Source organism: Mustela nivalis (genome assembly GCF_964662115.1).
Source record: "Mustela nivalis genome assembly, chromosome: 9".
In the NCBI taxonomy this organism is placed as follows: Eukaryota; Metazoa; Chordata; class Mammalia; order Carnivora; family Mustelidae; genus Mustela; species Mustela nivalis.
The window spans coordinates 109,518,325-109,544,222 of record NC_139028.1 but is presented as its reverse complement, the minus strand read 5'-3'; the positions used below and the strand labels follow the sequence as shown (position 1 = coordinate 109,544,222).

At 37.4% G+C, this 25,898-nt stretch overlaps 1 protein-coding gene across 2 annotated transcripts; it reads right to left on the bottom strand.

Annotated features, from left to right (window-relative positions):
- Positions 1 to 3,724: 3,724 nt before the first annotated feature.
- On the bottom strand, positions 3,725 to 25,478 carry MS4A5 (membrane spanning 4-domains A5). 2 transcript variants are annotated; one of them, XM_082747994.1, is made up of 5 exons: positions 25,193 to 25,476; positions 19,493 to 19,621; positions 16,934 to 16,990; positions 15,828 to 15,980; positions 3,725 to 4,011 (listed from the first exon to the last, which is right to left on the bottom strand). In XM_082747994.1, exons 1-5 carry the CDS (start codon positions 25,343 to 25,345, stop codon positions 3,916 to 3,918), a joined length of 588 nt encoding a protein of 195 aa, XP_082604120.1. In that variant the 5' UTR covers positions 25,346 to 25,476; the 3' UTR covers positions 3,725 to 3,915. The 2 variants fall into 2 exon arrangements, with proteins under 2 accessions (XP_082604120.1, XP_082604121.1); XM_082747995.1 differs by lacking the exon at positions 19,493 to 19,621 and having other exon boundaries at positions 25,193 to 25,478.
- Positions 25,479 to 25,898: the final 420 nt, after the last annotated feature.

Sequence of the window (25,898 nt, the reverse complement as noted above, 5' to 3'; positions counted from 1 at the left end):
ATCTGCCATCTGTTGAAGCTTCAGTTCATCTGCTAGAGTCCTTGAATGTTGGTGCCAGGGGTGATAATTGCAGGAGATCTGAGCTCTGGGTGATTGTGAGGCTTCGAGTTGGAGTCCAGGATGATGGGTGCTCACGGGAATGTAGTTGGCATGGAAATTTGGCACATGCCTGGCTGGCATCAGTGAGGCTTGGACTGGGCTCACACAACCTGAGTTTTCATATCCTTTTCTCTGTGTAAGCCCTGTTTTTCCAAGTCTCCCTCAGAGTATTTGCTACTCTGTTTTTTGTGCCAGTGAGATCAGTTAGATAGCTCTTGGGTGATTCCTCCTGAATAAACTTGAATTTGAATCTATATAAACAAACAAACTTTCACTCTGTCTTTGCTGGTTTGGATTGACTGTGTTGAAACCCCCACTGCAGTCTGGATTTGTCAGTTAGCACTCCCTGTGTTCCATACTTTTTTTTTTTTCTCTGTAACATTTGAGGATATTAGGTAAAACATTTACACATTTAAAATTCCTCTCCCCTCTTGTCATTACCCTGTGGCCCTGTTGCTTGTAGACGATGATCTCTTCGAGTGTACACAAAAGTTTATTAACTGAACTTTTAGTTCATATTTACCTTCCTTTTATTCCCCTTAGCTCCTAACACTCCTTTTGTTGTTGTTGTTGTTTTGTTTAGAACATTTTGCTTCTCCTATGGAAACTGCATTCTATGTCATAATTACTTGTGTCCTTGCGTTACTCAGCCGTTGGTCTAGATGTCCCTTGAACGTGGGGCTGGTTTTTCTGGTTACTGTGAGAGAGACCAATTCTGCTTCAGTTCTTTCTCCACCCCGATGATTCTCACCAGGCTCTCTAGTATCAGGAGAGCTGTGTAGCTGACAAGGCCTTCCATGTTCCGAGGGACTCCTTGAAAAATTGTTTTTTAATTTATTTTTTATTTATCTTCAGCATAACAGTATTCATTATTTTTGCACCACACCCAGTGCTCCATGCAATACGTGCCCTCTTTAATACCCACCACCTGGTTCCCCCAACCTCCCACCGCCCCCCGCCACTTCAAACCCCTCATATTGTTTTTCAGAGGCCATAGTCTCTCATGGTTCACCACCCCTTCCAATTCCTCCCAACTCCCTTCTCCTCTCTAACTCCCCATGTCCTCCATGCTATTTGTTATGCTCCACCAATAAGTGGAGCCATAGGCAAATAAAATGAGCCAAGCACTTTCTTCTGTGCCAAGCACTTTCCATTTAATACCTATAGCATCGATTCCATTTTGTAATCGTGGGCACTAGTGATCAGGAAATGAGGGAAACTGGCTGCAGAAATGATAAAGTGATATTTAGAAAGCAAGAAAACCTCAGCTTTACATTTATAAGAAAACATACCATTCACTGTGTGATTTTTAAGTTCCAGGCACTGATTAAGATAGTTCACGTTTCATTTAAGGTTCATGGCAAACCCATTAGGTAGGTATTATTGCATTTTAGTCTAAGAATTTAAAGCTCACAAAAGTTAAATAACTTGCAAAGCCACTAAACTTTCAGTCGCAAAACTAACATTTAGACCTAGGTCTAACTTAAAAGCCCTTACCGTTAGGTGATGGGGATTCTCACCCTTAAATATCCCCACACTTCTCAGCCTCACTCAGGTGCCAGATATTTTTCATCAGAATAAAATTCCACTGGAAAAATTTTTTAAAATAGATATTTTTCATTAGAATCTCACTCCCCTGCCTCCTACCCTCACATGTGTACCCATAGGCCTTTCTCCTTCCAGCTTACGGCAGAAATGAAAACCTGATAGTTTATCTCTCTGCATATGCTAAGTGTTTTCTATGCCAAAAGAAGCACAGGATAATGAGATTTGGAGTTAAGCATGTTGACTCAAATCCTGGTTCTAAATCCCTACTTCCTTTTGTGGTCTCAGAAAGATCGACCACTTTGAGCTTCAGTTTTCATGTCTGTGACACAGGCTGGATGTACCTGCCTCAGACGGCAGTCATGACAGCTGGGATGACAGAAGGAAGATCCCTAATACTTAGCAGGTGGTTCAGTCAGCAGAAGGAAACGTACTGTAAGGTAGCCATCTCCCTGTGCGGCCTGGGAATCTCCCAGAGTCCGTGAGGCTCTCTTAGGGTGTCTGTGACCTCAAAACAGCTCTTATAATAATACCAGAACTTTAGTTCCCCTTTCCACAAGTTTACAGCAGTCATCTCCACAGGCTACAGAACACGAGCTATCACATCAGACTGAATGCAAAAGCAGTTACCAGAATCTTGTGGCTTCTGTTACACTAGAGAGAAGCTCTGCATTGGAATCCCCTAGAGATCTTTAAAAACTATTGATGCCAGGCTCTCACCACGTTCTTTTTTAAAATTTATTTTTATGTTTTTATTATGTTCAATTAACCAGCACATAGTAAGTACATCATAAGTTTTTGTTGTAGTGTTTAACGATTTATTTTGCATGTAACACCCAGTGCTCATCCCAGTACGTGTCCTCCTTAATACCCATCACCCGGTTACCCCATCCCTCCACTCTTCTGTAACTCTCACCACATTCTGATTTAACTGCTGTAGGGTGGTATCTGGTACATTTGGAGGTGGGGGGTGGGTTATTAAATTTCCTCCGGTGATTTGAATGTGCAGTAAAGTTAAATTGGCCTTTGTTTTTCAATGGGTATAAAGTTTTTGTTATGCAAGATGAGTAAGTTCTAGAGATCTACTGTACAACAGAGTACTTAGTTACTACTACAGAATTGTACACTTTAAAATATGTTAAGAAGATAGATCTCATTTAAGTGTTCTCATCAAAAAACAAAAAAGCAAAATCCCACAAAAGAGCACAAGAAAATTTTGGAGCTGATGGATATGGTCAGTTATGGTGCTGGCCATCAGGGGAGTACATATACATTAAATGTGTGCATTTGTTTGTAAAGAAACCATAATTAAAAACAACTAAAAATAAAAAGAATGTTAAGCAAGCTACAAAAAGAGATTTATAAAACCATGTATCAGTGCCACTCTTCACACTCATATTTTTTTTATTTTGGAAAATAACTGTTATGTTAATAAAAGGTTACTTGTATTAATGTGTAATGAAACTTCAATAATTTTTTTGTGTGTAAAGGGGTTCTGAGACCAAGAGTCTAAGAGACATTGGTATGCTGTTGTAGGGATTAAGACCCTGGACTCTAGAGCCAGACTTGCCTGTTGACATCATGGCTCTGCCATTGTAGGCTTTGTCACCTGGGGCACTTTGCTTACCTTCTCTAGGCTTCAGCTTCCTTGTCCATGAACTGTGTATAGTAATAAAATTTACCTCTTAGACTTTTTGTGAGGTTCGGTGAGTCACACACAAAAAACACTTAACACAGTACCTGGAACGGGATAGTGGCTTTAACCAATATATGCCCTCCTTGTTACTATTTTAGTTGTTATGAGTAACTCACATTGATGATTTTGCAGTAACAGTGCAAAATCTGTAGGCCAAGCCATTCTTCCAGCCAACTGATTTTTGCACACAACCATGGTATAGGAGCCACTAGGTAGTGTCTTGAAGAAATCAGCAGGAGATGTCACTCCACACTGTGCTCTTTGGTTCATTACTCTGTATAGTGGCAACACTGCATTGCTGCCCTTCAGTTCAGAGCATGAATGACTAAGAGAGGAGGTGACACCAAGATGACGATGTGACTTGGGGAGAGGAAGAGATGGCATTGCAAAGAGGCAGGATTTATTTTATCAGCCAAAATGTTCCCAGATTCCCCCTCTCTTAAGTCACTCCCCTTGGCTTCCCACAGTTGCCAGCCTTAAGATTTTATGTTCCTTCTGACTTTTTCTCACAAACATAGTTCACCTCTTGATGATATTATAGCACATCTTTATTCCCACGGTGATATTCAGCACCATTAGTCACAACAATAAAAAGGTCTCCTCATAACTGAGAAAGACAGAGAGATGAATAATTCAGTAATGCTGAAGGCCATCAACATAATCAAAATTCCCTGTAACAAAAGAAGAAGGAAAAAGAAGAATCATGATATTAGCACAATAATGGCTTTTCTGAAGCCAATGAGGTAAAAATTCCCGGTTAAGAAAAGCTTTCTCCTGCATGTCTCAGGTATATCTGACTCTTGTAAAGGATCACGAGAGCATACAGCTGTTGCAGCACAGGAGAGCACAGCACAGCTCAAGACAGCACATTATTTTCTTAGAGAAAGTCAGGCAACGCAATCCACTTTCTATATCATATGCCGGAAATGCCCCATTTCATGAATATATACAATACAAAGAAATAATTCCAAAAAGTGGTCTGTTCAAACCATAAGAGACTCTTAATCTCACAAAACAAACTGAGGGTTTCTGGGGAAGGGGGGTAGGGAGAGGGTGGTGGGGTTATGGACATTGGGGAGGGTATGTGCTATGGTGAGTGCTGTGAAGTGTGTAAACCTGGTGATTCACAGACCTGTACCCCTGGGGATAAAAATATATTATATGTTAATAAAAAAATTAAAAGATTTTTACAAATTGGTCTGTTAAAGGAGAAAGAGATTAAGAAATAGGAAAAAAAAAATAGAAGCAGAACTGAAAAGGAAAGGAAAAGAGGGGAAAAACCCTACAGGTACAGGCAAAAGAGGAACATGTAGAAAAAGACACAGAAAGAAGCATAGGCGAATAGTACCATCTTCTGTTCTTTTTATCATGGCTAGAGGCCGTTTTCAAATGCTTTCAGCTTGGCAACAGGGAGTGTGAATAGGATACACACCTTGTTAGGAGCCCAGAGGCTGGACACACAAGTGTTTTGCCAGTGAATGTTTGTGAAAGTTTGTGAAGGTCCATATGGTTAATATTCTGTCCTGCAACTGTATCTATGTTTTGAGTATACATTGAAATATTGTTTATTTTAGGGTCACATTGTTTTTAATGGCCGCATAATATCTCATGGTATAGTTGCCATAAATTCATTTATTCTTTAGTGACTGGAAATTATTTCCTTTTCCTCCTCTTCTGTTGTGTTTGTTCATTAATGCTCTGAATGGTGCTGCAATAAACGTTCTTGTTCATATGCTTTTATATGTAGGTGTTTAATCGCTATGGAGACAGCTACTTGGATATCTTTCATATAAGTAAACACCTCCTTGCTTTCCAAAATGGTAGTAACATTTCAGATTTCTGCCACCGACACACAGAACATCATTGTCACAATTTCCCTACCTGTGAACATTTTTATAGCTTTAATTTTTACCAATCTAATGAATGTATCTTTGTCCACTATTAATTTAACTGGCATTCCCTGACTACTAGTGAATTCGAGCCTCACTCTGAGTCTATTTGGCCACCACGTTTGCATTTTTGTAAATTCCTTCCTCATAATCTCGTCCATTTTTTAAATTGTGTTCTTGACTTTTTGTCAGTTATATTCCTTCTTTGTATGTAAAAGCATCGAAACTGCTATTATCTGCTTTACAAATATTTTTCACTTTTTAAAAAATATATATGTATTTTACCCTTTTTTGATTTCCAGATCAACATATATTATACATTCCCATCACCCCAGTAAGTTTGCTTGTGTCGCTTCCCAGTCAGTGCCCCTCCCCACTCAGAGGCAACCACTATTCTGATTTCTAACACCATTTAATAACTTTCCCTGTTCATTTTTGTATCTGAATTTGTTCATTCAGTTTAGTGGACTGAGGTTCATCCATGCTCTTGCATGTATCAGTAGTCTGTTTTCTTTCTTGTTGCTCAGTAATATTCCGTTGTTTGAATAATCAGTTCCTGTAGCCACTCTGTTGTTGATAGACATTTGAATTATTCCTAGTTTTTAACTGTTACAAATAGGTTTTCTGTGAACATTTTTGTATATATTGCTGAGACATAAAATGGGCCTGATTAGCTGATAAAAACTACCAAATAGTTTTCCAAGGTAGTGGAGCTATTTTACATTCCTGTCAAAAAGGTGTAAGAATTTCATTTGTTTCACATTCCTGCCAACGTTGGGTTTTGACAGTCCTTTTCATTGAAGCCATTCAGGTGTTCATACAAACATTGTGATTTTGAATTTGCATTCCTCTGGTAACTAATAATGTTGAGCACATTTTTACATGCTTCCTGGCTGTTGGCATATCTTTTATTGTGAAGTGTTTCTTCAAGTCCTACTAATTTTTTTGGTCTTTTTATTATTGATACTCAGGAGTGCTTAATATATTCTGGTTATGGGTCTCCAGTCAGATATATGTATTGAGGAGATGATCTCCCATTCTGTGCCTTTCCTTTTCCTTTTTTTTTAAAAAATTGAAATGTAATTGGCATGTAACATTGTGTAAGTTTAAGGCATGCAGTCTGTTGATTCAAGCATTTTATGTGGCAGTATGATTATCATCGTGGCATTAGCTAACACCTCTCTCATGTCATGTGATTATCATTCCACTTTCTGTGATAGGAAAAATTTAAGATCTCATTTCTTTGTAACATTGAATAGTACAGTATCGTTAGCAACAAGCACAATGCTGTGCATTAGAGCTCTGGAACATTTTCATCTTCCAATTGGAAGTTTGTATTCTTTGACAAACATCTGTCCCAATTCTCCACCCGAAAGTCCCTAGTAACCACCATTCCACTCTGTTTTTATGAATGTGGCTTTTTAAGATTCCACATGTAAGTGATAAATGTACAGTATTTGTTTTCCTCCATCTAGCCAGGTGGAGATCTCATTTAGCTTAATATCTTCAAAGTTCATTCACATTGCTGCAAATGGTAGGACCTCCTTCTTTCTTGAATAGCATTCTGAATAACATTCCATTGTAAATGTACCACATATACACCCATTGATGCTTAGCTTGTTCCCATGTTTTCATTGTTATAAATAATGCTCCAATGAATATGAAGATGTTCCTATCTCTTTGAGTTAGTGTTTTCTCTTCTTTCTGATAAATACTCAGAAGCAGAATTGCTGGATTTTATAGTAGTTTTATTTTTAATTTTTTGAGGAGAGGGTCCTCAACATATGGAAGCATATTGTTTTCCATAGTGGCTATACCAATTCTCATTCCCAACACTAGTGCACAAGGGTTCCCTTTCCTTCACAACCTTTCCAACACTAGTTATTTCTTGTCTTTTTGATAATGGCCTTCTAACAGATGTGATATTTCATTGTGGTTGTGATTTGCATTTTCCTGATGACTCATGATACTGAGCATCTTTTCGTGTACCTGTTAACCATCTGTTACGCCTTCTTCAGAAAAATGTATATTCAGATCCTCTGCTTATTTTTTATTCGTTTTTTTTTTTTTTTTTGCTCTTGAGTTGTACAAACTCTTTATGTATTTTGTTTAGTAGATATATGATTTGTAAATATTGTTTTCCTATTCTATAGGCTGCATTTTCATTTTATTGGTGATTTCCTTTGTTGTACAGAGCTTTTTAGTTTGATGTAGCCCCACTTGTTTATTTTGCTTTTATTGCTTTTACTTTGGGTGTCAAATCCAAAAAAATCATTGCCAGGATGGATATCAAATAGTTTACTACCTGTGTTTTCTTCCAGGAGTTTTATGGTTTTAGGTCTTACATTCAAGTCTTTAATCTATTTTTAATTCACTTTTGTATCTGGTGTAAGATAGTGGTCTAGTTCCCTTTCTTTGTGTGTGGCTGTTTAATTTTCCTAATACCATTTATTGAAGAGACTAAATTGTATATTGATTTTTATATCCTGCAATCTAGTTCTAATAGTTTTTTTTTGGTAGAGTCTTTAGGGTTTTCTAGGTATAATATGTCCTCTGCAAACAGAGATATTTTTACTTTTTTCCATTCTGATTTGGATGCTTTTTCTTTGTTTTCTTCCCTTCCCCTTCCTTTTTTCTTTCTTTCTTCCCTCAATTGCTCTGTACTCCGTGCTCTTGTACTATGTTGAACAGAAATTAGGAGACTAGGCATCTTTGTTTTGTTCCTGATTTTAGAGGGAAATCTTTTGGCTTTACACTGTTTAGTATCGTGGTAGCTGTGGAGTTGTCATATATGTTCTTTATAATGAGGTATGCTTTTTCTCTCAGTGTGTTGAGAATTTAAATTTTTTCAGGTTGAATTTTGTTAGATTCTTTTTCTGCATCTATTGAGATGGTCATATGATTTTCATCCTTCATTGTGTTGATGTGGCATATCACATTTATTGATTTTTGTATGTTGAACCATCCTTGCATTCCTCGAATAAATACCACTTGATAAGTGTATGAGACTTTTGGGGTACCTGGGTGGCTCAGTTGTTAAGCATCTGCCTTTGGCTCAGGTCATGATCTCAGGGTCCTGTGATCAAGCCCTGCATCGGGCTCCCTGCTCAGCAGGGACCCTGCTTCTCCCTCTCCCAGTCCCCCTGATTATGTTCCCTCTCTCACTGTCTCTCTCTTTTATCAAATAAATAAATACATTCTTTAAAGAAATAGTGTATGAGACTTTTAATATATTATTGAATTCAGTTTGCTAACAAATGTGTACAGGATTTTTGTGTATATGTTCATCAGGGATATCGTCCTACAATTTTCTTTTCTTGTAGTGTAGTTGTCTGGTTTTGGTGTGGGTAGTCCTGGGCTTATACAATGAATTTGGATCCTTCTTTTCTATTTTTTTTTTTTTTGAAGAGTTTAAGGATTGGAATTAATTCTTCTTTAAATTTTTCGTAGAATTCACCAGTGAAGCCATCTGGTTCTGGACTTTTCTCTTTTAGGAGGTGTTTTTTTTTTTTTTTTTCCCCCTAAAGATTTTATTTATTTATTTGACAGAGAGCTCACAAGTAGGCAGAGAGGCAGGCAGAGAGAGAGAGGGAAGCAGGCTCCCTGCTGAGCAGAGAGCTCTATGCGGGGCTCCACCCCAGGACCCTGGGATCAGGACCTGAGCCGAAGGCAGAGGCTTAACCCACTGAGCCACCCAGGTGTCCCTAGCAGGTTTTGATTACTGATTCGGTATTCTATGTTCAGGACTAGTAATTACTGTGTTGAGGACTAATTTTCCAATACCAATTGTTTTCAGTTTTTGTTAGTCTGCTATCTTTACTTCAACTTTACTTTTAAAAAACATTTTCACTGGACATAGAATTCTGGATTGACAGTATTTTATTTCGTCAGTTTAAAATGTCATTCCACTGTTTTCTGGCCCCTATCAGTTCACCTGTGTCCCTTTGATTGTGTTTACCCCCACCCCAGCTTCTTTTTACGTTTTGCTCTTTATATACTTTTCCCCCCAGAAATCTGAATATCGTGTGCTGTATGTAGTTTTCCTTGTATTTTCCTGTTTGTGGTTCATGTCCTGTCTTTGATTCCTTTACAAAATCATTAGCCATTCTCTCTGTGAGCATTGGTCTGTGCTACATTTTCATTTTCTCTTTTGTAGTTCTTCAGTTGCATATAGGGCACATTTTTTCCATTCTTCTCCATATGTCCCTTATGTTTGTTCTTTCTAATGTTTTATATCATTTTTTTTCTCTTTAGGGATTAGTCTTTGTATTTTATGCTGATTCTCTCCCTGTGTGTTTCTGAAGTGTCTAATACACGGTTTGCCCCATCCGCTGAGGTCTTATTTTCAGTTCTATAAATTCCAATGACTTCTTTCTAATGGGTGTCAGTCTCCCATAATATTCTTCGACTTGTTCTCTTCTCTGTTAGAAATAACAGCCATGTTTATTGTCAAGTTTATATCTGATGACCCTATCATCTGGGTCACCTCTGAGTGGTTTCTATCACTGATTTATTTTTTTAAATATTTATTTATTTATCTTAAAATGAGAGAGAGAGTGTGGGAAGGGGCAGAGAGAGAGAGAGAATTCTGAAGCAGACTCCCCGCTGACCACAGAGCCTGAAGTGGGCCTCAATCCCAGGATCCTGAGATCATGACCTGAGCCGAAACCAAGAGTCAAACACTTAACCGACTGAGCCATCCACATGCCCTGATTATTTTGTTTTTGTTTTTCAGTTGTTCAGTCCTATTTTCTGGTATGACTAGTTTGTTATGTTTTGTTTTATACTTAATTATAAATGTAATATGCAAAAAAAATGGTAGAAATCCTAAATTATGTTATCTTCCTCTGGGGATGAATTAATTTTCTTCCATTAGACAGATTAGGAGAAGGTTACCATGATCAAAATAACTCATGGATGAATTTCAGTTTCGTGAGGCTGGTCTGTTTCCTTTGTCCTTAGTTCTAAGGTGTAGTCTTTCTTCAGAAGTGAAATTTGTGGATGTTTACCAGACTCCACTCCTCCTCTTGGTAGACTCTGGACAATGTGTGTGTGTCTGCAATACTCTTCCTGGCTGCCAAAAATCTCTTCTTGGTCTCTTAGCCTCTTAGCTTCCTATATACTTAGCGTCTGATCTTTTTATCCTGCACATCTTAGGTGTCAGCAAATAACTTGTGGAGGAGAATTTTGGGTTTAGTTCAACATGTACAATTCTTACAGGATCCTTGCACTTTAAATCCTGGCTGCCCTGATTTCTTTTGTTTGTATTCAAACAGTTGGAAATTTTTTTATTTTAATAAGCTTTAAATAAAAGTGATTTTTACTAGAGAGCTGCTCTAAGTTACTCTGTCATAACCAGAAAAAAAGGATTTGTATATTTTACTATTCCTATAAATGCTCTTTGCTAGTATTTTCAGTAAACCAATCATTGGCTATTTTGAATCTTTCTAATGTGTACATGATTTATTTATTTATTTATTTATTTCTGCTCTCATTGTTATATATTCCTTTGTTCTTCTTTCTTTGGGCTAATTTTCTCTCCTTTAATCCCTGAGATTAATATTTGGGCCATTATTTTTCAAAGTATCATATTTTATAGTTTCTGCATTTTTGAACTATGAATTGCCTTAAAACTATTGCTTTACCTTCTGCCCTCAAGTTTTTGAGGGACTTTGTATTGTGATTTCTTCCCTGATTCAATAATTACTTTGAAGCCTACTTCTTAATATTCAACCACACAGGCTGAAATTATTTTTATCATTGTTTATTGTTTTATTGCATAGGATATGCACTAGGACTTCAGCCTTTGGTATTCTGGAATTGTCTTGTTTACCAATATATAGTCATCTTCTGTTGGCATGTGTTACAAAATGTGTATTCTTCATTGTTGGGTATAATAGACTAAATATCTCTCTTAGTTCTAGTGTTTTTACTTTTGATGATACCATTAATTATTAAAACATATTAGGGCGCCTGGGTGGCTCAGTGGGTTAAGCCACTGCCTTCGGCTCAGGTCATGATCTCAGGGTCCTGGGATCGAGCTCCACATTGGGCTCTTTGCTCTGCGGGGAGCCTGCTTCCTGCTCTCTCTCTGCCTGCCTCTCTGCCTGCTTGTGATCTCTCCCTGTCAAATAAATAAATAAAATCTTAAAAAAAGAAAAAACATATTGAAGTCTAAAATTCTTCAAACCTTCACCCTCTTCTCAGGGAAACTCAGGTCCTTAGCAAAGACAAATAACAAAAATACCATTTGCTCCCTTCTCTACTTATAGGTTAATGCTCACTAGTATTTTAAGTACTTTATTTTTAATCTCAATATATATTATCGGTACTGCATTACACAAGCAGTATTCACTTGTATTTGTCCACACGTTTATCTCATTCTTTGTTCTTCATTCCTTCTTGCATCTCATTGTGCTGTCAGTTTCTTTCTACCTGGAGTTCATTCTTTATTCCATTAATTCTAGTCTGCAGGAGGCAAGCTCAGTATTTGTATCTCTAAAATTTCTTAATTTCACTTCATTCTTTTTTTTTAAAAGATTTTTTTATTTATTTGACAGACAGAGATCACAAGTAGGCAGAGAGGCAGGCAGAGAGAGAGATAGAGGGAAGCAGGCTTCCTGCTGAGCAGAGAGCTCGATGCGGGGCTCCATCCCAGGACCCTGAGATCATGACCTGAGCCGAAGGCAGTGGCTTAACCCACTGAGCGCCCCTCACTTCATTCTTGTAAGATTTTTTTTTCTTCTCTTTTTTCTGTTTCAAGTTTTTATTTAAATTCTAGTTAACATATAGTGTAATATTGGTTTTAGCAGTAGAATTCAGTGATTCATCACTTACACATAACACCCAGTGCTCATCACAAGTGTCCTCCTTAATTCCCATCCCTCATTTAGTCCATCCCCCACCCACATCCTTCCAGCAACCCTCAGTTTTTTCTCTGTAGTTAGAAGACTGTTTCCTGGTTTGACTCTCTTTATTTTCCCTCCTTCATTCATCTGTTTTGTGTCTTAAGTTCCACATATGAATGAAATCATATGGTATTTGTCTTTCTCTGACTTATTTTGCTTAGCGTAGTACACTCTAACTTCACCCATGTCATTGCAAATGACAAGATTTCGTTCTTTTTTGTGGTTGAGTAATATTCCATTGTGTGTTTGTGTGTATGTGTGTATATATATATACACATAGCAATAATGGGTAGTGAATAATAGAGGTTATTGGTTGGTAGTTATTTTTTTTTCAGAACACTGAAGATATTGTTCAGTCTTCTGGCTTTTATTATTGCTTTTGAAAAGTTAGGTATCAGTCCAGTTGCTTCTACTTTTTCTATTGGTGATTTTCATAGTTTTTGTTTGTTTGTTTGTTTGTTTCAGTTTTAGTTAAGATTACTGAGAAATAATAGTGAAAAGAAACCATGATTTGAAAAATAACTGCACTTTGAGTCAGCAAATTGGTAAAGTGTACCAAAGCATGATATGCAAAACCAAATATCTAAGTTCAAGGTTTTAACATAAGATGTCTCAGAGCTTTATGTTCAAAATAAGGCCACAGAGAGATGTTTTTATGCTAATTCCATGTGAATTCATGTTTTCAAGAAATTAGACCATTGATTCTGCAACTCATCTAGTTCACAAATCTAACCAATTTCCTTCCAGACTACTGTTACTCTCCCCCAAAGTTACCTTATGACTCCTCCAACTGAAGAAATCTTATAAATGCCCTTTTCCATTTCCCCCTATTGTGTCTGAGACCCTATGTTCACCCTTGATTGAAAATTTAATAAATTCAGCTTTTAACTGCAATGGTGGCCCACCAAAGTTCCACCATTCCTGGTGGTCTTTGAAGGTGCTAAACAGTCACAGAGGCCCCAGAGAGGTCTAGTTAGACTCCTCATAATTATGGTTCGGGTCTGTTGACTCATTTAGTGCCTATTCCATTGACTGCCTGTGAGCAACCCTGTCCAGGGTTTGCAGATCTATGTTGATGAGGCAAGTCTAGCACTTTTAGATAGGGTCATTTTATTTGTCCTAGGAATCAGGTTTCCCAGGACTTTTTCATTATCCTTTCATATCTATTCTTGTTTATTTTCCCCTTGGTAGGGTAGGGGTGAAGGAAAAGATGGTCTGCCAAAGCTTTGCCACTAACCATCCTGTCTATCTGCCTTTTCTCTATATTTTTGTGTATCTATAAAAATAAATCCTGGGAAAGGAGTTATGTCTTGTTAGCCAGCCACCAGGACTAATAAGTGTCTCTTTGACCAATATCCTTTCTAGAACCATTATCTTGGATTACTTATTAAAATCTTTTTTTTAAAACTATTTTATTTTTTATTTTTATTTTTTTAAATTTTTTATTTTTTCAGCGTAACAGTATTCATTATTTTTGCACCACACCCAGTGCTCCATGCAATCCGTGCCCTCTCCAATATCCACCACCTGGATCCCCCAACCTCCCACCCCCCGCCCCTTCAAAACCCTCAGATTGTTTTTCAGAGTCCATAGTCTTCTCATGGTTCACCTCCCCTTCCAATTTCCCTCACTAATTAAAATCTTTTAAGAAACTTTTCCAGTCTTGTCTATATGTAGGAAATTGGCTGTGGGAGAGACTTCTCTTTACATATTCTACCTGTCGGAGGCTGCTGATTTCTTGTGTCAGCAGGCAGGGGTGGGTTTTCCAAGGCCTTCACTGTCCCTATTACCTTCTTACTTCCTGGTAATCACTGACTAAATTCTCCAAAATTCTGTATTATATCTCAGCAAATGATTTGACTTTTGTTCTGATAACTCTGATTATATAATAAATTTGGCAGTTTTTTCCACTAGCAGATGTGGATTACTTTTCCTTGCCAGCCATCTACTTAATCATTTTTTGTGACCTCAGGTAGGTGATTGGTTATTTTGGAGATGTCATCAGGGAAAGAATGCACTTGAGCCTTGCTGGAGATCTTACTAAAATCAGCACCACCATCACCACCATTACCTCACTTATTACAGACATTAAGCTGCTGTCCTCTAGAAACTTTACAAAAGTAAATGGTCCAAAATATAGGACTATCTAATACATATGTGGCCCAAACTTCTCAGAATTAGGAACTAGAACACTTCCACTCAAGGTGACTGGAACAGAACTAACTCCCTCATAATGACCAATGCCATTGATGATGATGGGCTTATACTCTTAGCTATTTTATCTCCTCTATGCTAATTCAAGGTTCTGGATTATTGGTAGACAATTCTACTAACACATCACTACAAGGACAGCCTTCTTGAAAATCTGTATTATCATTTTCCTTCATTCACTCATGCTGACAGTAAGAGACAAAAACTCCTGAAACTGATACAAGAATAAATAGAAAAACTAAATAAACTAATAACAGGTAATTAAAAAAAAAAAAAGAAGACAACTTCCCAGAAAGAAAAGCCCAGACCTAGGAGACTTTACCAGTGAAGACTTCTAGATGTTTACGGAAAATTCAACATAATTTTTCTCAAACTTTACGAAAAAGTATAAAAGGAAGTAATAATTTCCAACTCCTGCTATAATGCCAATATTAACCAGACACAAAAAAACAAAGATATCACAAGAAAAGATGAGTATAGACCAATATCCCTTATAAAGATGCAAAAATCTTTAACAAAGTACCATAAAAATGAATGCAACAACATATTAAAAGAATTATACAGCATGACTGAGTGGGATTTATCCCAGGAATGTAAGGTTTATTTAAGATAAAAAGGTCAGTCAGTGCAATTGCATCATAACAATAGAATAAGGAACAAAAATGACATGATCATCTCAGTTGATACAGAAAAAGCATTTCACTAAATTCAACACACTTGGAAAATATGTTCAACAAGCTAGAAAGAGAAAAAACTTCATCAGCCTGATCAAATCCATCTAAAAAACCCTCAGCCACCATCATACTTTATGATGAAAGACAAGATGTTTTCCTTCTAAGTACAGGAAAAAGATGAGGAAGGGATATCTGCTCTTGCAACTGGGATATTTTACTTCTACGAATACTCCCTTTTCCTTAAGTGATTGATAACATTCCAACTTTCCTGACAAATCTTGATGGATCTTGATGACTAATTTTTCTCTCCATGTCGATTTACATCTTTTACATTCCCTTAAACTAATCATAGTGGTGTTATGGAAAGAACAGAAATAAATGCCTGTTTTCAGTATATACTATGTTTTATCAGAAGCCCAGTCTAAATATTCAAGCCAAAACTAAAACCATAAAAACATTCCACTTACGACTCTAACATATATCTGGGACTATGAATTGCTACCATACTGCGGTACCTGCATTTTTCTTCCTGTATCACTCTACCTTTTATATTATACTCATTGTTGTACATGTTTTATCTTCTCTACTCATCTGTGAACTCCTGAAGTTGGGAGTTGTAAGGTGTTTATTTTTCTATTTCACAATGCCTGATACAACCTATCAGATATTATGGTTTCTATAAATGTTTGTAAGTAAAAAGAAAACACGTGTGTCAGCAACAGTGTTTGTATTTTGCTGATTAGATGCTAATAAATCTTTATGATTATACCCATTACTCCTTGCCATAAAATTGCAGCATACTCACAATGAATAGAGTAGCAACAGCCTGACACTGAGTAGCTGTCCCAGCATAGCCACAAAAGAAGTGTTGATCTAGAATGAGACCAAATGTGATGAGAATGACTCCAGCTAATGCTCCCAGGGCACTGAGAAAATTCATTAGTCGGCTCAGTTTCACCTGAAAGAGATGAAGACCATAACACTGAGTCTACAGACAAGAAGCAATGGTGGGAGAGGTTGGAGAGAGGATTTTAGGCACAGCATTGCAATGCCACAAAGCAACTGTGTGATCATATATGAGACACTTCACCTCTTCTGGCTTCAGGCTGTCAGCCAGAGAATGAGGGAATCCATTGAACCTTCAATAACCCTTCCATCCCCCACAATCTATACCTAAGTTAACTCCCATTTAGTTGTGGGGAGGGATGCACACTTAGGTATAGCCACATTGCACTGCACTTTGATGCTCTGGTAAAAGTCATGACCTATTTACATTTTTGTTTTATGACTCTGTTTAACTAAACATCGTATTTCTTTGCAATTTTATTTCTTCCTTATATTTCAAAACTGCAGGAGAACTCTGTGTTGGAAATAATTTATTGGCTTATTAATATCTCACATTTTTGATTCCTTGAGAGAAGTAAAAATATTCTACTTATAATTTACCTGTAACTGTACCTTCTGCATTCATTAACACTGTATTATTTATTTTGAACTTCTGCTTAAAAGGTTTATTTCATTAAATAAATTATTTTTAATGAGGTTGTCTTCACAGTGTACCCATCATGCAAGTCAAACTAGTGCTTTTCAAAGCGATTGACAACACAGAAAGAATGAATGAATGAGTTACTGGAATACTGAGACCCATTTTACCATTTGGCTTAGGAACTTGGCTTTTATTCTGTGCCTCAGTGTTTTTACATATAAAATAAGAAACTGGATGACCTGGAAAGCTCTTCTGGAACTGGTGTTTTATGATCCTATGGACAAAAGACCAATGCTGTTGATTGGTATCAGTACTTGATAGTTTGTGGAATTATAGTGAGTTAATGATATTCCAAATTCATTTCAATGCTAGAATTAATTACTTCAAAGTTATAAATTTTTAGTGAAGGGGAAAATGTAACTCACCAGAGTTTTTGTGGTTTTTCTTTCCAATGCGACTAGGAAGGCTCCAGAATTAATGAACTATTAAAAAGAATAAACATTTTAGTAATGGGTTTAAGTGCTGTTGAAGTGTTATCAGAGAATAAACTTCTATGTGTTTCATTAACATACCTTCCTTCCTAGTTCACATGATCCTCAGAGCAGTGAGCGGGGTGACATGCCTGGTAAAATTGTCCGCAAATGAGTAGTGGACAAAACATTGAACTAGAAATTAGCTTTAGCCTTAAAGGTCTGTTTGAACATGAGATTTTTCTTTTTTTTCTTTCTTTTTTTTTTTTTTTTTAGCTTTATTGGGCTTGTTTTCTCATCTACCTTCCTTTTATAGCTGTTATGGACTGAGCTTTGATATCATTCCACACCGGTGTCAAATCAATTCATAACCAATAAAATCAGATTCTGTCATTCGTATAAGAAACATCCTTCATACCCATTTGCAATCCAGTGTGTCCTGCCAGCTAATATGCTGGGCATTCTAGAAAAAAAAAATCCCAAGAATTTTCATAGAGAGGAGTCTCATGTGGTAGCATCATTATCAGGTAGAATTTCCAAATTGGACTACAGCACATGCATTTTTATGTTTCCAGTCCCACTGCCTGGTATTTCTTCAGCCTCACTCTTATAGTCCTCAGGATAGAAAGTGTTCTCCCATACCTTGAGACTTTTGTTCATGGTTCTCCGTTGGCATGCAGCAAGATATCCCTACCCCTTGTGCCCAGCCATTTCCTGCTCTCTACCATTCCCTACCACCCTTGCTCTGTGTGTGCCCTGCTCCTGATTAACTACCCATCCTTTAAAACTCAGCCAAGCTGGAGTGTCTCTGGGCATCTCCCCTCGTTTTTGTAGGTGCCTTTCCTACATTGGCAATTCCTGTGTCTGTCACTGCTCTGATCACACCCTGTGGTGATGATCTGACTTACTTGAGAGACCTTGAGACCAAGAACTGCCTTTTCCCCGAATTCCCACACATAGTCCATTCTGTGGCGCTAAACCAGGTGCTTAAATAATGTTTACTGAATGAAATTAAATAAATGCCTCTGTGTAGCTCAAAGGTACATCTGAGAAACCCTCCCTGTTTCTTTACTTCTCCAAAGAGAAAACGGATCTTTCATCTCTTCTTACACGAGCACTTTCTACACCTGTGTGAGGTCATTTATCACATTACCTTTAAATCGCCTGTTTACCTGTTTTCTTGCTGAACCTAGAGCCCTCTGAGGGAAGGGCTCATATATTATTATTTTTGTTTATTTTTTCACAAGTTTTACTGAGATGTAATTGACATACAGTACTGTATAAGCTTAGGGCAGATGCATAATAATTTGATCTACATATATTGTGAAATGATTATAACATGTTTACTTCACATCAATTATTTCATATAGCTACAACCCTCTACTCCTAAAAGAAAGAGAAAGAAAGAAAAAGAGTATTTTTCTTTGTGATGAGACTCTTTTAAAATTGACTCTCTTAAAAAATGTTCAAATATATCATACAGCAGCATTATCTGAAGTCATCCTATTGTACATTGTATCCCTAGTACTTATTTATCTTATTACTAGAAGCTTGTTCCTTTTGATCACCACCCTCCATTCCCTCTCTCCTCACTCTCCGCCCATGGTAACCTTAAATCTGAGCTTTTTTTCTTTGAATTTTTTAGAATTCTAAATATCAGTGAGATCATGCAGTATTTGTCTTTCCCTGTCTGACTTATTTCACTTGCATAATGCCCTTAAGGTCTAAGCATGTTGTTGCAAGTGGCAGGATTTCTTTGTTTTATTTTTTTTTTATGACTGTGTATTACATATATATACACACATACACACACACACACACATGCATTCACATATATATATATAGAAAGTGTTTAATAATAAATTCTATATATAGAATTTAACTCTTTATATATACACACATATCATGTATGTATGTATGTATACATATATGTATACACATATGTATATGTGTATTGTATACATATGTGTACATATACATATGTGTGCACACACTTCTTTATCATCCATTCATCTTTTGATGGACACTTAGTTTGTTTACATGCCTTGACTTTTGTGACTAATACTGCTTATGGGCATGGTCGTCCAGATACAGGGTTTTCATTGCCTTTGGATATATTCCGAAAGGGGAATTGCTGGATCATATGGTCATTTTAATTTTTTGAGGAAACTTCATACTGTCTTTCATAGTGAGGGTCCATGTATTATTAACCTTTGGATCCTCATTGCCTTCCTCTATGTATCTGACTTATAATAGATAGCAACTCATTTTTGAATGAATGAATGGACAAATGATATCAAGACCATGGGCATATCCCCAAAGGCACCTCAGAACCCAATGATGGAACATCAGTAACTCTGATGAACTAATGGGGAAGTGATTTCAACAAAGTTGATTTTTATTTTATCTTTTCAAAACCTATCCTAAAACTGAATGCAACTCATTTGGTATTTAAGAATTCCCTAGTATCCCTGTTGTCATGGCTTCAAATTGAACTCAGTTGACTATACTCACCAAAACAGAGCTCCAGAATGGATATCCTGAAACAAATATAAAAGGGAACCTTGGGTACGGATTTTCAAGGGTGAAAAGGAAAACAACTCCAAAAGAAAAGTTCATCACTCCAAACAGGATCTGCATAGCCTATAAATAGAGGGATAAGTCATGGTAAGGAAAAAGCAAAGTGGTAGGTTTCCTTTTCAAAAATATACAGAATCTTCTTTGGGTTAAAAGGATTTGGTGATTACCTTCTTTTATAAATAGGGGAAGGATAGTAGAAGCCCCTTTATGATGCTCCCAAGTGTTTTCTTGATTCCTTTATCTGATATTTGGTAACAGGTAAAATGATCTAAATTAGTGCTCTGGAAAATGTAGCCCATGGATTGGCAACATTAGGATCACCTGAGAATTAGAGATACAGACTTTCAGCCTCTAAAACCTATATCCTCTGCTTACTGAATAGAATCCCCAGATTAGACCATGTCAAACTCTCCAAGCAGCAGGGAAATGCAAAGCAAAATCACAAAACAATAGAACCTCACTTCTGTTAAAATGGCTATCATCAGAAAGACAAGATAGCAAATGCTGGTGAGAATGTGGTGCATTGTTGGTGGAGATGTTTCATTATGGAAAAGAGTATGGAGATTCCTCAAAAAATTAAAAATAAAACAAATAATGAAAAAAAAAGTAGAACAGTGGTTTGACGATTGCTAGGGAAGACTGGTGAGAATGACATAGAGAAAGGAAGATATGCCATGTGTGAGTGTTTGTTCTCTGCCTACTACTCTCCACCTGCCTTCTCTGAGTCTTCTCATTTACTCCCATAGCAACGATGACTTTTAAATTTATTTATTTATTTTTTAAGATTTTATTTGTTTATTTGACAGAGAGAAATCACAAGTACACTGAGAGGCAGGCAGAGAGAGAGAGAGAGAGAGAGAAGGAAGCAGGCTCCCTGCTGAGCAGAGAGCCCGATGCGGGACTGGATCCCATGACCCTGAGATCATGACCTGCTGAGCAGAGAGCCCGATGCGGGACTCGATCCCATGACCCTGAGATCATGACCTGAGCCGAAGGCAGCGGCTTAACCCACTGAGCCACCCAGGCGCCCGCAACGATGACTTTTAAGTAGGTGAGTTTTGAAGAATATCCTTTTCTTCAAGTCCATTTGAGTAAGTTCAACTCAAGAGTCACTATCCATTAATCTAAACTATTAAAATTGTTTTCTAACTGGCTTTTCTGCACCAGCTTCCTTTCTCTCTATTCCAGTGTTATGTCAGTGCTGAAGTAAGATCGCAAAACAGAACCAATCTGGTTACTCCTCTCAGTTTGTTTGAAATAATGCTCCCGAATCTGGTGCTTATCAAATTCAGAGAAACGTTTACAAAATACAGATTTCAACAACTCCCGCCCTGCCAACTCCCTCAAAGCTCCTATTCAGTAGCTCCGGAACAAGGCCTGGAGACTTGGTATACACATTTTATGAAGCTCCTTAGGTGCATTGTTGATTTCACAGATTGGAAGGTACTTGTCAATATTATAAAGTCTAAGTAAGGATGGATATAAGATTCTTGGCAGTTAGGGCTCCAGATTACCTTGCTGGTTGTTTCCTTTTCTACCCCAAATATTATTTTTCACATTTAAAACAAATGTTGGTAAAATATCCATAACAAAATTTACCGTACATATGTACCATTTTACTTAAATTAATAGGTTTTATTTTAATTTATTTTTTTAAAGACTTTATTTATTTATTTGACAGAGAGAGAGCACAAGCAGGGGGGCTGGAGGGGGAGAAGCAGGCTCACTGATCTTTTTGTCTTTATATTTTGGCCTTTCCAGAATGCCACATGGTTGAAATATAGTTGAAATCATAAAGTTTGTTGTCTTTACAGGCTGACTTCTTTCATTAGAAATGTGTATTTTATTAAAGCTTGAAATCAGGTAACGTGATGCCGCCAGTTTTACTTTTGTTTTTCAACATTTCCTTAGCGATTCAGGGTCTCTTCTGATTCCATACAAATTTTAGGATTATTTGCTCCAGCTCTTTGAAAAATACTGGTGGAATTTTGATTGGAATGGCATTAAAAGTATAGATTGCTCTAGGCAGTATGGTTTATATATAAACTATATATATATATATATATACTATTTATATATATATAAACTATAGTTTATAGTTTATTCTTCTGATATATATAAACTATATATATATACTATTTATATTTATATATAAACTATAGTTTATAGTTTATTCTTCCAATCCAAGAGCATGGAATGGTCTTCCATCTTTCTGTGTCTTCTTCAATTTCTTTCATGAGTGTTCTGTAGTTCTTCGAGTACAGATCCTTTACCTCTTTGGTTAGGTTTATTCCCAGGTATCTTATGGTTCTTGGTGCTATAGTAAATGGAATCAATTCTCTAATTTCCCTTTCTGTATTTTCCTTGTTAGTATATAAGAAAGCCACTGATTTCTGTACATTGACTTTTTACCCTGCCATGTTACTGAATTGCTGTTTTCAAGCTTTACTACAAAGCTATGCTCACCAAGACAGCATGGTACTGGCATAAAAACAGACACACAGACCAGTGGGACAGATTGGAGAGTCCAAATATGGACCCTCAACTCTATGGGCAAATAATCTTTGAAAAAGCAGGAAAAAATACACAGTGGAAAAAAGACAGTCTCTTCAATAAATGGTGCTGGGAAAATTGGACAGCTATATGTAGAAGAATGAAACTCGACCATTCTCTTACACCTTACACAAAGATAAACTCAAAATGGATAAAAGACCTCAGCATGAGACAGGAATCCATCAGAATCCTAGAGGAGAACATAAGCAGTAACGTCTTCGATATCAGCCACAGCAACTTCTTTCAAGATATGTCTCCAAAGGCAAAGGAAACAAAAGCAAATATGAACTTTTGGGACTTCATCAAGATCAAAAGCTTCTGCACAGCCAAGGAAACAATCAAGAAAACAAAGAAGCAACCCACGGAATGGGAGAAAATATTTGCAAATGACAGTACAGACAAAAGGTTGATATCCAGGATCTATAAAGAACTTCGCAAACTCAACACACACAAAACTGATAATCATATCAAAAAGTGGGCAGAAGATATGAACAGATACTTCCCCAATGAAGACATACAAATGGCTATCAGACACATGAAAAAATGTTCATCATCACTAGCCATCAGGTAGATTCAAATTAAAACCACATTGAGATGCCACCTTACACCAGTTAGAATGGCCAAAATTAGCAAGACAGGAAACACCGTGTGTTGGAGAGGATGTGGAGAAAGGGGAATGCTCTTACACTGTTGGTGGGAATGCAAGTTGGTGCAGCCTCTTTGGAGAACAGTGTGGAGATTCCTCAAGAAATTAAAAATCAAGCTTCCCTATGACCCTGCCATTGCACTGCTGGGTATTTACCCCAAAGATACAGATGTAGTGAAAAGAAGGGCCATCTGTACCCCAATGTTTATAGCAGCAATGGCCACGGTCACCAAACTGTGGAAAGAACCAAGATTCCCTTCAATGGATGAATGGATAAGGAAGATATGGTCCATATACACTATAGAGTATTATGCCTCCATCAGAAAGGACGAATATCCAACTTTTGTAGCAACATGGATGGGACTGGAAGAGATTATGCTGAGTGAAATAAGTCAAGCAGAGAGAGCCAATTATCATACGGTTTCATTTATTTGTGGAGCATAACAAATAACATGGAGGACATGAGGAGATGGAGAGGAGAAGGGAGTTAGAGGAAATTAGAAGGGGAGGTGAACCATGAGAGACTATGGACACTGAAAAACAACTTGAGGGTTTTGAAGGGGCGGGGGGTGGGGTGGGAGGTTGGGGGAACCAGGTAGTGGGTATTGGGGAGGGCACATATTGCATGGAGTACTGGGTGTGGTGCAAAAAACAATGAATACTGTTATGCTGAAAAGAATTTAAAGAAAAAAAAAGAAATGTGTATTTTAGGTTCCTCCATGTCTCTTCATGGCTTGTTGGTTTATTTATTACGGGCACTGAATAACATTCCCTTGTACAGATGTACTGCAGTGTATTTATCCATCCTGATTTTTTTTGTTTCTTTTTTTGTTTATCTTTTAATCCTCTTAAAGCTTTCAAGTCTAATTTGCTCACTCCCCGCTCTCTCTTGTCATTCCCAAACTATGCTACCATGAGCTCTTTGCTCAGGATGCTTTCTCTGTCTAGAATACTCTGCTTTCCTCCTTCTTTTTCATTTCTACTTATTAAAATTACATCACTTCTTTAGTGTTCAGATTAAATGCCAAATTTGCCGCAAAGTTGCCCCATTGCTTTTAGATAGGAGTGACTGTTCCCTTTCTGGGTTCCCCTGTCCCTCACCCCCAACCATTTATGGCTCTTATTAGATGCTACTGTGAAATGTGGTATTTAATATTGTTATTTTATTCTTTCTAAAGTAGGCATTTACTCTCCTCAATGAGGGAAACTAGGTTGTATTTATTTCTATAACCCCTGTAGTGTCTAACATAATTTTTTGGACATGGTTCAATCTATTTTTGTTAAAAGTAATTTGAACTCTTTAGCAGGAGTTTCAGTACAATTATATTTGAATAGATGCTAAAGCACTTTAGGCTGATGGCCCTTTTCTGCATGTCAATGGGCCATCTTTCTCTACTCCCCACCCCCACCCCCGGGAGTGGGGCGGGGGGGGGGGGATCAGTTTCTTTCTATTTTCCACTCTTGAAGGCTTGGGATTGAAACGACAAATATTTTGTAAGATATAGACACTATCACAGTCTTAAACATCTGAATGGCATTTTCTGAAAGGAGGATTGGTAAATAAAAAATAATTAACAGTCATGAAATGGAGAAGTATGTGGAGAGATGAGCATTTACAGTATTAGGGGATTTTCCGCAAAAGCCCCGCCTATAAAAATATATCATATTGTGAAACTGAATTCTGAGTCTTGATTGGGAAAATGTAAAACTGTAGAACCAGTAACCCAGGATATAAAATCTGATCTGTTGACTTCTACTTGATTTTCTCTTTCTTTTCTCTGAACTTAACTAGGAAAAAACTCCTAGGTCATCAGTTTGGAGATTTTTAGTTTAATTGCAGCTTATTCATTTTATATATTCATCTCCGTAGAACCTTGTACATAATTGGATTAGAAATGTGAGATGTACTTCCTGAATTGGATGGAAATAAAAGTTGGAATTAGCTCTTACCTTGAAACATTGTGCCACCAGACATTTCTTTCCCTCTTCTTCTTCCCCATCCCCAGTTCAACTTCTTTTGCAAAGTTATATCTATAACACCCTGTTGGGGGTGGCTGATTAAGCCCATGTTTCATAGACTGAGTGGCTTATAAAAAACAGGAATCTATTTCTCATGATTCTGGAGACTGAAAGTTTGAGATCAGGGTGCCAGCAAGGTTGGGTTCTGGTGTAGACCTCTTCTGGGTTGTAGACTGCCAACTTCTCTTTTGTAACTTCACATAGTGGAAGGAGAGCTAGCTACCTCTATGACCTCTTCTTATAAGGGCACTAATCCCATTCACGAGGACTTTATCATCATGAACAAGTATCCCCCAAAAGCCCCACCTCCAAACACCATTACTTAGGAATTATGGTTTCAACTATGAATTGTAAGGAACACAAATAGTCCATAGCACACCCTCAGTAGAGTATACATTGGGGAAAATATGACTTACCCCTAAGATTTTCATTTTTGTAGCAAGTGATTTTGGAAAAGGGCCGCTCGTATCGTAGGCTGTGGCTATAAGTTCTGTTGATCGCAAGTCAGGAACATTAATCTCTGGAGGAAATACCAGAAACACAGGGTTGTGTGCAGAGTTTGAATCCATGATGGTGCAGTTGATATTTTGAAAGGAAAAAATGTTCTTGATGGTACTTAAGTCTAGACCATGTTCTTCTTCTGTACCAAGGCTGCCTGGAGCACTGGCATTGTTGTGCTTTGTCTTGGAATTGTAGAACCACAGAGTCACAGAGTCATGGAATCTCAGGATTGGTTGAGATCTCAAGGTTATTGAGTAAAATACCCAGGACTGGAGGTCAGGGGACCTGCCCAGTAGTCCTAGTTCAGTCAGGAACTCACTGTGACCTTGGACAAGTCACATCCTCTTTCTTGGTTTCAGATTCCATATACGCACATTGATCAGACTGGGCTAGATGATCTGTGAAGACATTTTAGTTTCCAAATAAGTATTGTGAATACTTATTCTAGTTCTCTGTCTTTAGGAGGTAAGGGACAAATCCTCTCAGGCCCTCAGAATTAAGAATTTACTTCTTGAGGTAGACATAGTGTCTCTTTAGCCTATAACTTTTGTTTTTGCCACATGATTTTATTAGCTTTGGCTGTGAACAAAACACCCCAAAATTTATTGGCTTCAAACCACC

Bases quoted from the DNA above. Each gene is read 5' to 3' on its own strand.
- MS4A5 (XM_082747994.1), bottom strand. From the start codon at position 25,345: ATGGATTCAAACTCTGCACACAACCCTGTGTTTCTGGTATTTCCTCCA. The intron at 19,622-25,192 runs GTAAGTCATATT...CTCTATTTATAG, and splicing joins CAAAAATGAAAATCTTAGGG to GCTATGCAGATCCTGTTTGG. The intron at 15,981-16,933 runs GTGAGTTACATT...CATCTCTTTCAG, and splicing joins GAAAAACCACAAAAACTCTG to GTGAAACTGAGCCGACTAAT.